Source organism: Malaya genurostris, chromosome 2 (assembly GCF_030247185.1).
Source record: "Malaya genurostris strain Urasoe2022 chromosome 2, Malgen_1.1, whole genome shotgun sequence".
In the NCBI taxonomy this organism is placed as follows: Eukaryota; Metazoa; Arthropoda; class Insecta; order Diptera; family Culicidae; genus Malaya; species Malaya genurostris.
Window position 1 is genome coordinate 85,836,836 of NC_080571.1, and position 13,421 is coordinate 85,850,256.

General features: G+C 36.9%; 1 protein-coding gene across 4 annotated transcripts in view; it reads right to left on the reverse strand.

Moving 5' to 3' along the window:
• Positions 1-13,421, reverse strand: part of LOC131432756 (protein crumbs) — a 145,597-nt gene that overhangs the window by 65,769 nt on the left and 66,407 nt on the right. For all 4 annotated transcript variants that reach the window (XM_058599258.1, XM_058599257.1, XM_058599256.1 and 1 more), the window contains exon 2: positions 293-424. In XM_058599258.1, coding sequence (XP_058455241.1) covers positions 293-424 — 132 coding nt within the window. The remainder of the gene's footprint in view (positions 1-292; positions 425-13,421) is intronic.

A 13,421-nucleotide genomic window follows, 5' to 3' on the forward strand; every position in this document is an offset into this window, starting at 1 on the left:
TTGATTGGCGTTGAGTAATCCAACAAATCATTTTGCCGGGCTCGGTAACAGCTTATCATTAGGTCGAGATCGGTTCTGTAGCGATCAGTTCTCGGTGCGTCTTCAAAGCTAATCAAAACTACCTTCAAACATGCAAAGCGTCTAGCGTTCGGTGAAACACACTCCAAATTCTACGGGAGAACAGAAAAAGGGGGAGGGGGGGGTTCGGGGGTGGGGGGCAAACTGCGAGCTCGATACTTGATACAGACATTTACCGGAAGGGGTGGGGCGGGCGGTCAACCCCGAATCTTACCTCGGCAGGTCTTAAAACTAATCGCCGAATGGCTCCATAGGGTCATTGGCGTCTTTAACCTAAGGTACGATGAACCATTGAAGTAGGCTTCCTTCTCCACCTGTATCGATGCGGTCCGGGATGAGCATAGCACTGTGACGGAAGAGAATCGGGGAAGAGAGAGAGGGAGAGAGAAAAAAAAACATTGTGTTAATGAGGCTTGTCTCGCTGGTTTGGTTTTGTTCTGTCATTCGTTGGTGCTGTCGGCGGGCGGAAAATGACTAGAACAAAAGCAAAATTAATCTAAATTACAAAGTGGTCATAAATTGAATGAGGTTGTAGTTGGTTGCTTCTTTTGGGTGGGTTCTTCTGCTGATGAATCATCAACATCATCTGGTTTAAGCGCGTACGTATTTTCGGATTTTGCATACAATTGCCCTGGGAGTCCCATAATTTTTTTTCCTTTGGAATCCTGCTGTTACAATTCACTTACTCTGGTACCTCATAATTAAATCATTTGATTTAAAATTGTAAATTACTTTGAATCATCAACCATTTTAAAATAATATAAACGAATGAGTTTGTATTACCACAACATATTTACAACGTTTGGGGGTATGTTATTTTTCAGTTCGCTTTCGTGACGCGTTCGATACATCCATTAACCGCTTACGAAAGAACGACAGCAAAACTAACGATCAAAAGGCACATGTACTGGCTAGTCCACGACCATGGTAAATCGTTCTTAACTGCAAGTGCTGTCGTGTTCGTCCATGTATAAACGAAATTAAAGTTTTGCTTGATGAAACCTCGAAATCTTAAAAGAAAATTCGTAGTAGTGAATTGAACAGAAACAATGAAGCCATATAGATTAATGTTTCTAAACTCGGCGCAACTATATTCGCTACCGATAACAGCAACGTGCACTATTTCGAACTTGCAAATGTAAAGCACAACATACCTGTGCATGCGGAGAATTGTGTATTCAACCAATAACGCTGGCCATGTTGGAAAAAGACGTGTTGCAATCAAGACTGATAAAAGTCAGTTTAAATCGAAAACTGATTGAAAATAAATTTTACTCTTAGATCCGTATGTAAATTGCAAGAAAAAGACTCATTTTCCATTGACAAGCGCGGAAAAGTATCTGTAGAATCGTTTTCTTTCTTTCGTTTCCCTCTTTATTCTTTATTGGGTTTGAGTGTTTACTGTGAAATATTGATATTCAACCGAAGCTGAAAGAACGAAAAATACCAGAAAACGATTAACGATCTTTATATTTGTCTTCGAATCATCCGTGCAATAGCAGTTCATGTTGAACTGCCGAATCCTCCTAACGGTACAAAATAGACCGCAAAGCATACGTCAAGTTCATAGCAAACTATTTTCATTTACATGTTCCAAATCGATCACCACAATGACTTTAATCTGTTGATGCTCATAATTTTGATATTTTAAGTTTCCAATTATACACGGGGAACCCCCAGATAAAAAGAAATACAATATTGCAATTGTTTTTTTCACACCCTGGTTTTTTCAACTAATATGTTATTGATTTAACTAACATATCTGTTGATTTTTCCATAACCATTCAGATAAACGAAATTGCTGGCAGCTAACTGAGAACGAAGACACCAAAATGCAAAAAATACTCGTCATTTCTTCAGAAACGTTTCATTTTGAAAATTTTAAATCGTAATGTATTTTAGGACAATTCATGGCAATGTAATTAAAAACGCTAGGCGCTTAGAAATTTCAATTAAAATGAAGTAATAGTATTTGTGTTTTCTTGAAAGCGCATCTTTAGCATTAGGTTTATTAGAGCTACATTCTAGAAAAACGGAATAAGAAATGCTTTTCCAGCGAACCATTCTCCATTCCAGTTTTAGTTGAAACAGATAAAGTGTCGGAGTGTTTACTGTGATAGCTACACATTGAATATATCTGAAATGATTCTCGAACAGAAATTTTTTTAAAGAATAATTCTCATAGACGTTTTATCTCAACCCTTTGCAGAATACATAATGCTCGTATCCGAACTGTATTTCAAAGTATTGTACTGTATTTTCGACGCAAATACTGCCTACTGTTTTTTACCCTCAAATGTACTTTATTTTAATTTGTACTGTATTTTCACATTTGAATGTACAGTATTTTTCACACTTAAGATTCGTACAGAATTTTAAATCTTTAACGCATCGAATTTCGATTAGTGGCAGTACAAAACGTCAGAAATAACAGTGACAACGCTACGTGAATGTGAATTTTTTCAATAATCATTTTTGTTCAGAGCGCGTCATGAAAACTTAGCGAAATTTTGATGATTAAAAAAAAAAAAGAAAAATGTCTCAACCAAAATGAAAAATCATCATCAAAAATATCCGCTGCTCAAAAAATGATTGATGAATATTTTGTGCATTATTTTTAGTTTCTGTCGAACTTAAAAATGCCCTAAAAAGGAAATAAAAAAAAATTGAGGTTGTGAAAATAAATAACTTGATAGTTATTTGCTTTTAGTGATTTTTTTTAAATCTTGTCAAGACGTAGAGCCGTCTTGAGTTAGTTTTACATATCCGTATATGAAAAAAACAGATTTAAAAATGATATGCGAATTCAACTGTGGAACGCAAACCGCAAAAAAGCTACCGCAGAGATGGGACTCGAACCCGTAGCTAGCTCCTATCCGGGAAAATCGTTTTACCAATTAGGCTACCCTGCATGTGAAATACATGGAAAAAACAGACTAATTGAGGGCTGAATCAACTGACGGAAACATTAGTTTTTTTAAATGTTTTTTGCCCCTTAAATCATACGCAGAAGTCACAGGAGTGCAGGTTATCGCTACGTTAATTCAAACGTGTCATTGAAACGCTGCGCCTGCTGTGTGTTCGAGATATGCAAAATGCTGCGCTCTTGTTATTTCTGTAAGTCAAATTCAAGCTAAATAACGTTTTATTGGGTCGCTATAACCCCTATTTGGAATGTGGCAAAAATATTGTTGTTCACATTGACCATACTACGTGCATCTAATACATCATAGTCATTCATTCAGAGATAAAACTTATTTTGTGCTAGGGCACATAACTAATTTCACTATCTTTACGTTTCGTCTTAGACTCGTTAATGCAGAGCAGTTCAAATTGAACTGCTTACTGCAAACTTAAACAGTTCAATTTGATCCGCTAAGCAGACGTAAAGTTATTGCTATTTGTAAGTTTGCAGTAAGCAGTTCAATTTGAACTGCTCTGCGCTGACGAGTCTAAGACGAAACGTAAAGATAGTGAAATTGGTTATGTGCCCTAGCAAAAAATAAGGTTAATCCCTAAATGACCATCTGAATCGGCCAGTATTAGCCGAAACTTGTTTTCGGTTGGTACGTCAGGAAAGACTTAGTACTTCGGTGTTTATTACAAGTGTGTTGTAAATAGCAATAAATTTACGTCTGCTTAGCGGTTTAAATTGAACTGTTTAAGTTTGCAGTGAGCAGTTCAATTTGAAATGTTCAGCACTGACGAGTCTAAGACGAAACATCAAGATAGTGATCACAGTCATTATTTATCAGTAGCAATTCGGTTGCAAATTTATTTAGTAATAGATTATATCTTTAGGGATATTTCTGAAAGGTGAAAATTCATCATTAAGTTTTGCTGACACAAAAAATCACTTGTGATTTTTGTGGATGCTTGTTTCATGAATGAAAATTTCGGAAGTGGTTTTTTTACGCCACTGAGTTTTTTTTTAGAAATTCATTTGAACTGATTTTTCACGAGTGAAGATGCAATGAACTTTTTCTGATCATGATTTTCGAAAAACTGCACATGACATATGACGCATTATGAATAAGCTGTCATTTTCATTTTCGTTGATTGTTCTTGTGAAAAAATTGATATCGCGTTCCCAGAAACGATTGAGGATTTAAGGAGTGTATCGATAAGTAGTTGGCAATATTCAAACAGTTATTTCTCTGAAATGGCTTAATTTTTTTGCAGCGTTTTTTGCGGTGACATATTTGTTCACATGTCAATAACAGCTGCGCAATCGATTGGTTTCGGTACGGTTTATCGTTTCAATGATGAGTCGAAGAAGTTTGGTAAGACCCTTTCCATGGAGGATTTGCCCCGATCCGGTAGGAAAACGGGTCCCAGCCAGCCCGGCCGGGACTTAACAGTGGTTGAGTACATCAGGAAAAACCCATCGGCGTCGATGCGGGATTTGGCCAAGCAGTCCAACACCAGCATCGGGATGATTCAACGGATCAAAGTTCGGAACTCTCTGAAAACGTACAAGAAACAGAAGGTGCCAAAAAAGTCCCTGGTACAGCAAGTTCAGGCCAAAACAAGAGCGCGAAAACTGTATAACCGGATTCTACAGAATAAAGACGGATGCATCCTGATCGACGACGAAACCTACGCCAAGGAAGACTCTCGAGCGCTGCCCGGACCGCAATATTATACGAAATCGGTGTACCAGGGCTTGGACGACGCTGACGCCACGGTGGCGGTGGAAAAGTTTGGGCAGAAGGTGTTGGTCTGGCAAGCAATTTGTACCTGTGGTTTGCGGTCATCGATTTTCTTCACGAAGGGCACAATTAAGGCCAAGGTGTACGAGGAATAATGTTTGCAGAAGAGAATGCTGCCACTGTACAGAAAGCATAAGGCTCCTCCTCTCTTCTGGCCGGATTTGGCTTCAGCCCACTACGCCAACTCCGTTCTACAGTGGTTGTCAAAAAATAATGTACAATTCGTGGAAAAGGACATCAACCCACCGAAATGCCCGGATCTTTGGTCAATTGAAAGGAATTGGGCAATTGTCAAGCGGCACTTTCGGAAGGAAGGTACAGTGTCTCAAAACATGCAGGAGTTAAAAAAAAACTGGACAGCTGCCACCAAGTCACAAAAGTAACTGTGCAGAATTCAATGAAGAATGTCAAGTCCAAAGTGCGAGCGTTTCACAGAAACTAGGATTTTCTTCAATATAATCAGTGAAATGCATAAAAATGTAATTTTTCTACAATATATCGAAAACTGATGTCAAAATATGTTTTTTTTCGCTTTTTTATTCAATAATCAATGTTGCTAACTACTTTTCGATACACTCCTTAGTTGGATTGAAATCGATTGACTGCATAACTAACATAATTAACATAACTAACATAACTAACATAACTAACATAACTAACATAACTAACATAACTAACATAACTAACATAACTAACATAACTAACATAACTAACATAACTAACATAACTAACATAACTAACATAACTAACATAACTAACATAACTAACATAACTAACATAACTAACATAACTAACATAACTAACATAACTAACATAACTAACATAACTAACATAACTAACATAACTAACATAACTAACATAACTAACATAACTAACATAACTAACATAACTAACATAACTAACATAACTAACATAACTAACATAACTAACATAACTAACATAACTAACATAACTAACATAACTAACATAACTAACATAACTAACATAACTAACATAACTAACATAACTAACATAACTAACATAACTAACATAACTAACATAACTAACATAACTAACATAACTAACATAACTAACATAACTAACATAACTAACATAACTAACATAACTAACATAACTAACATAACTAACATAACTAACATAACTAACATAACTAACATAACTAACATAACTAACATAACTAACATAACTAACATAACTAACATAACTAACATAACTAACATAACTAACATAACTAACATAACTAACATAACTAACATAACTAACATAACTAACATAACTAACATAACTAACATAACTAACATAACTAACATAACTAACATAACTAACATAGCTAACATAACTAACATAACTAACATAACTAACATAACTAACATAACTAACATAACTAACATAACTAACATAACTAACATAACTAACATAACTAACATAACTAACATAACTAACATAACTAACATAACTAACATAACTAACATAACTAACATAACTAACATAACTAACATAACTAACATAACTAACATAACTAACATAACTAACATAACTAACATAACTAACATAACTAACATAACTAACATAACTAACGTAACTAACATAACTAACATAACTAACATAACATAGTATCATGCATTTGGTGCAATATGTAATTTTAATTGGTTTCTGATCAATCATGGGAAACTTTCGGTCGACAAAATAAGCTAAGCTACGCTGTTTTAATTATTACATATTTCGAACAAAACGTTCTCATTTGTCTTTATTTTGAATTAGTTACAAGAATGATTTAAAGACAATTGAATTATTTGGCGAAATGGCTTTCGGCGAAATTTCTTTCAGCTAAATGGCTTTCAGAGATGTGGCTTCCGGAGAAATGGCTTTCAGCGAAATGGCTTCCAGCGAAATGGCTTTCAGCGAAATGGTTTTCGGTGAATTGTCTATCGGCGAAATGGTTTTCGGAAAATTGTCTTTCAGAGAAATGGCTTTCAGCGAAATGGCTTTCGACGTAAAGGCTTTCGACGAAATGGCTTTTGCCGAAATGGTTTTCGGAGGAATGGCTTTCGACTAAATGACTTTTGACGAAATGGCTTTCGGCGAAATGGTTTTCGCCGACTTGTCTTTCGGCGAATTGTCTTTCAGAGAAATGGCTTTCGGCGAAATGGCTTTCGACGAAAAGGCTTTCGACGAAATGGCTTTTGCCGAAATGGTTCTCGGAGGAATGGCTTTCGACTAAATGACTTTTGACGAAATGGCTTTCGACGAAATGGTTTTCTGCGAAACATCTTCCAGGAAAATGGCTTTCGAAGAAATGACCTACGGCGAAATGGCTGATCCGTAACCATGAGGCTGTGCGAATCGTGATTAAAGTTGTCAAATGAAAAGCGCGGCAATTCGTTTGCGCAAAAGAGGAAGATGTTGTTAAGTCTGCAAGAACTAGAAATGAATGATTTGATTTTTCTATTATCGGGTGTACAACTTTGCTTCCGCCGTTTTTTTCCAAAATTCAAAACTTTATTGCGAAAAAGTGCTCTACATCTAATACATCTTATTCAAAGTATTGTCCGTCACTAGCGACAACTTTCTCCCATCTTTCCGGCAATTTTCGGATTCCGGCTCGAAAAAAGGAGTCCTCTTTTGACGCTATCCATGAAGCAATCCATGGTGTCGTGAATATTCGGCTTTGGTTTCGACGAAGTAGCATGCTCAGGCTTTCCCTATGATTTTCTGCGTTTAGGATTATCGTATAGAACCCACTTTTCATCACCGGCTACGTTTCGATGTAAAAATCCCTATTTTGTCTTTGAAGCAGTTGCTCACATATAAATAGACGGCGCTCGATGTCCCTCGGTTTCAACTCGTACGGCACCCAGTTTCCTTCATTCTGAATCATGCCCAAGGCCTTGAGACGTTTTGAAATGGCTTGCTGACTCACTCCCAACGATTCGGCAAGCTCTTCTTGGGTTTGGCACGAATCTTGATCAAGCAATGCTTCTAGTTGTTCATCTTTGAAGGTTTTTTTCTCTTCCACCACCACGTTTGTCATACAGTTATACACACCTGATACAAGTTTGACCAATTTTCGATCGTAACTTTCTTCAGTTTGAAACATTACTATATCAGAGGTTGATCATATCAAAATTTCGTTGGACGACGAGATCATCAAGCACGTTAAAAAGCGTATAATAGGATCATTAGACATCCAACTTTATGATTTTCAAATTGATTCGCATAGATAGCACCGTTTTAAAATAAAGACCCGTCGGCACATAAGAGCAGCATCTTATCGGCCGGAAAAGCACACTACACCATGCATGCATGAAAGTAGTATATAAAAAAACAAAAACATCACGACATTTAACACTGTGCCAGCAGTACGCTCAGCTGCTGGAACTGTTCAAATTTCAAAACAAACCTACTCTCGACCAGTTGGCTGTGTCTAGTTGGGGCAATTTTGTTCCGTGAATCGTTCAAATTTCAAAACATGCTGAGCAGCACCTTCGTACAAAAGAGCTACTGTGGCCCAAGGGCCCCAAGCGCATTGGGCGGAACAAGTTGGGTTCTAAGTGAATGTGAAATAGTAATAAATCTTTTTGTTGTTGTTGCAATTGCACTTTGCCTACAACAACTACGGGCTCTCGTGTTGGCGTAAGTATCGAGCCAATGAAAATTGCAGTGCTTCAAGTTGAAGATTCGGATGAATTTTAAGAGCGCTGTCATCATTCATGTCTCCTTAGCTCATAACTAGTAAACAGTTTGGTAACTTTGCCACACGAAAAGTACGCTGAGTACGTGTTGCAAGCACGTGTGCACGCTCAAACACCTTCGAATGGAATAAGTTATTAATCGATGGTTAACTAATGATTGAAAGATAAAATCAAATCAAGTTGTGGCATTCCGAAACCGTTCCTAAGCGGAACTCACTCAATCAATACCATTGGGCAGATGTGTCGGCTTGATTGATTTATTATTTGAAGAGCTTACTCATATCCGCTGGAACAGATATCCCCTTTGGATTCCTCTCCGTTTCGTCGAGCAATGAAATGTCTAAACAAAGAACCTTGAGATTCTTGCGAATAAGTGTTCTACGCCAATGAATATTAAATTCATTTATTCTCTCTTTGTTTATTGTGGTGTCACAGTGCTTGGCGTCTGCTTGTAACTGCGCAATTGACTGAGCAGAGGTAATTTTGTCCTACGTACCAGAACGTACGGAACAACTGGGAAGCGATTCTAAATATGTGCGTGACAGAAATGTGAATGCACGGATCCGACTCAAGAACAGATCAGCAACTGTCGTTTACCGAATTTCGCAGATTGCAGCCGACAATACCGCAAACCGGTTCGGGCTACGAATATTAGCTGAAAGTTAAACAAGCAACCAAGCACATACCATTGGGGATACGCTTCAGCGGCCAGGCAATCCTTGGTGATCCGGCAGCCGACGTTTCGCAAACTAAAGCTAAAGTATCATCATCACAACACAATCCGGCGCGCCATTGCCAATCAGCATTGTCCGGTAAGATTTACGATTACCACTACCACCACCACCACCAACACCGACGGCGACGCTGGTCAAACAACGCTGGCCAGGTATGATGTACTGTGCTGTGGCTATCTATGGATCATATCCGTTGTACCGCCGTCATCACGACGATCTACACACCGTTGAAAGTAGAGAGCGAAGCGACGAGACATGACGAGTGCGGTATGAGTTGATGTGCAGGATAAAATGAGCTTTGTGTGGTGTACATTGGAATCAACAAAACTGTGGTAGTTTTGTTATTATTAAAAATTTAAGGTTAAGTTGTATAATCTGAGAATCGGATTTTCATACTTAAAAACTCCATCATCTCCTAGCATCCACTAACTGATTCGTCCGATCTAGCTGATATTAAACTTCTAGCTTACTTCACAACCTAAACATTATTGCTTCTGAAACTTTTATAGTAAAATGTTTTAATAGATTGCTGGAGAACGGAGAAAGTTCAGTTCCTCATGGCAAAAGGTGTACATAAATTGCTATGAACGAATTTCTCACCAACTCGAACAATGTTGGCAACACCCTCTCAGAACTGAATGAAACTTTTAGGACATGTAGTCTCTGTCACAAAAAGCTACTTTGAATACTATGTTTTTATTTTTCCAAAATTGATCTAGTCTGTCTTTTGAAAAGAGCCAACCTTTTTTAACATCTTTTGTCGTGAATACGACTTACTTTACTATGGGGTGCCTTTTCAAAATTAGCCATATGAAAGAATGGGCAGAACTTAATCGTGAATATCACGACTTGTATTAACGGCAGCAACATAATTCTTTCACCATTTCATCAAATATATAATCAGGAATTTAGGAAAATATTTTGAACAGTGTGAGATAACCACAAACAACTCGAAAATTAAGTTTTCTAAAACTTTGAAAACAACGCGGAAAACTCTTTACTTTTGCTTGGTTTTTTCGCGCCATGACGACGATTTTGAGGTAGCCAGTCACATATCTTCATCTGAATGCGTATAAAAGTGGAACCGTGGTCGAAAATCGATCATTTCTTCTTGTGTGTTGGATGGAAGCAGACGTCGCACAGTGGTCCAAAACTGGAAAAAGACGGTCAAAAGTCTGTACTGATTTTTTTTTGATTTTTTAGAGCTAACGTGTCTTTGAAGAAGTTTTACAAGATTATATTACGCTTCTTTTGAAAGTGGCACCTTTCAAATCATTTTTTCAAAAATCTGTAAATCAAGCCAAAAACCTGTCTGTGCAATATCTGTGCACGTTTCCCCGTTTCCATAATAGCTGATCGGAATCATTCTGGTAAGCAAAAAAAAGTCTCACTATTTTCTACCGCTATGTAATTTTTTATGCTAAACTGTTATCAATTTTAAAAATCTGTGATCGATTTCAGAATCTGTGTAAATCTGTGACCATTTTCAGAAATCTGTGAAAATCTGTGCCATTTTTTTAATCTGTGCAAAAGGCATCCCTACTTACCATCGCGGTGAACTGGTGAGCGGCGGTTCTTTTGAAAAGAGCTGTGAGCTATCAGCTAACGGAAATATGATCAGGAATTCGTGATTAAATTTTCAACAGCGTGAAAAAACCCTGTAAATAATTGAAAACCAAAGTTTTCTAAAACTTTTGGAAATAATGAGGAAAATGCATCACGCTTGCTAGCCTTTTTCGCATCCGGACGACGGTTTTGAGGTAGTCAGGCACATATCAGAATCTACTGAACAAACAGAAAAGGTGATCTTTGAATAAAAACTGTTCATTTCTCTTATTGCTACATACGGAACTGGATGTCGAGGTGAGGTTCTCTCATCAACATCAGTAAGAACAAACCAAGTATAAAGCGTGAAACGCTCAGGTCGTCCTCCCATTTGGAGCAGTTGGCAATGAAAGTAGACCTTTTGCCTCAAACGCTCAAATCACAGAGCCAGTTTTCAGGATAATTTGATTAGCTTTGTGCAATTTTCGCAGTGTAAAATTCGCTACAGTGTTTAATATCATAGAGATTAACACAATTTGGTCCTTCTGAATGCCAGAAATTTATCTCGTACGGCATTTTGACAACTTTTCACTGAAATATTTAAATCCGAAACGAAATAATTGACATCAAAATTCTGTATGTTTCTATTTAGAACAATAATTGTATACCCAAAGAATTATGCGAAATTTTCTTCACTATACTGTATACTTCCCATTTTCAAACAACTTGTAGTTTGTAGTAGAACTTTCTGCTGATTGGCTATATAAAATGCATAGCACCGACTTAGAAGCCATTAATGAAAGGTTTCTTTCAGAACCACCATTATTTTATCATAAAGAACTATGCTGGTTATTTCGTAATATTTAATTGTGTGTCAGAATGTTTAATGTAACTAATCTGTACTTTAGTTTAGAAGAATCGTTTCAAATTCTAGTCAACACAATCGATCAACTAATTGATATTCGAAAGTATAAAGAAAGAGTGTCAATTTTATTCGTATTCACGACATCCAGTTATGTCTCGGACATTACACACCCGTACTTTTTTTTTCAAATAGTTATAGTCGAAAAATGACAAATCTAGTGGATTTCACAAAATCAGTCAAATTTTCGAGTAAAAATACTGACAAAATCCTTACTGAGTTCAACCCTGAAAAAATTGACTTTAAAAATTTGAAATCACATTTTCATTTTTATAAACTAGTGTTATTTTATTAAAAACTAAATTTAACTGAAAGCAAAATGCCGTGTGGAATCCGGCGGAAAAAAATGAACCAAGAATAGATCCACTGGGTTCCTGCTTCCATGTCGTAAAATCTGTTGACCTTTATTTGGTGATTTAAAATGATTTTATAACAACTGATTTATGTCAATGCAATGAATCAATTATTTTGTCTAAATTCTATTCACTCGTTTATTTTGTATCACGTAATTTCATTTTCAAAAAATAGGGAAGTTTTTATTCTTTACGTGATAGTATTGCAAATTTTTCTTCACTTTCCTCGAATAAGAGCCGTGCATCACGACTTCCCGGGACTTCAATATAGGATATTGTTGAAACGTTCACTCGGGAAGTTAGTCAGTTTAGTGGTTTAGCATCCGAGCATCTTGAAATCGGAACATAGTGAGTCGTGCGCGAATAATACCAATACTGAAATTTTTACTAACAAATATCATTCTCCCGTGACACTTGTGGAGTTCGCCGTAGTATATACGGTCTCTAGTAACAACATGTGTTGGACTAACATCCCTTCCCATTCCTTAGACGATCTACGTTCGGACCTGGCCGGCGCCGGACCTCATCAATGAATTCTGGGATTACCAGAAGATGTACATTGAAGGATGATTTACCAGGCCCAGGTCGGATCATCTAGAAATTCCCTGTAAAATTTCCCGATAGGTAATGCAGTAGCAACCAGGGGAGGTCGCTCAAGCTCAAGCTCAACTAAATTTAACTGAAAGCAAAGACATCATATTAACAAGATATCCAGCTCTCATATTTCCCGAACAAATCATTGGCAGCATCATTTTTTGCGAGTATGTCGCCCTCAGGTGAGTCCACATCGAATCTCGTACATAGAAATAGGGGAGAGAAATGTCAAATTCGTGCGCGCCAAAAAAGCCATACAATTGACATGATATGATGAATGTGATGCCGTGCGATGGCGTTGCTGAACTGAAAATTGATTTTGCTCTAAGGTGACAGAGTTTGCTGAAAGGCATTAACATCCAAAATTCCAATGAAACTCAATTTGTGAGAAATGCCCAAATTAGTGTAATTTTCTCACAAATTGAGTTTCATTGGAATCTTGGATGAAAATGACTTTCAGTTTAGTTTAGTTTTCGATAAAAAAAGACACTAGACAAAAAATCTGTCTGCCTTTCTCATTGTCATTTTCTCTTATATATTACAGCAGAAATTTCCCAAAATATTACAAATTAAAAAAGTTTAGAAAATAGTTTTGAAGATTTCTGTTGCATAATACTACTACATTGATGTACTACGTTTGAATTTAAGTTAGTGAAAATCTATTCAATCCTATGTGAGAAAGTGAAGTGAGCTCCATTTTATCACATTTGGTTGTTATTATCGGTACATCCGGAACCGATAGCTGGATATTGGCATATTGACAATCGGTTCTAAAAATCCTCTATGGCGAT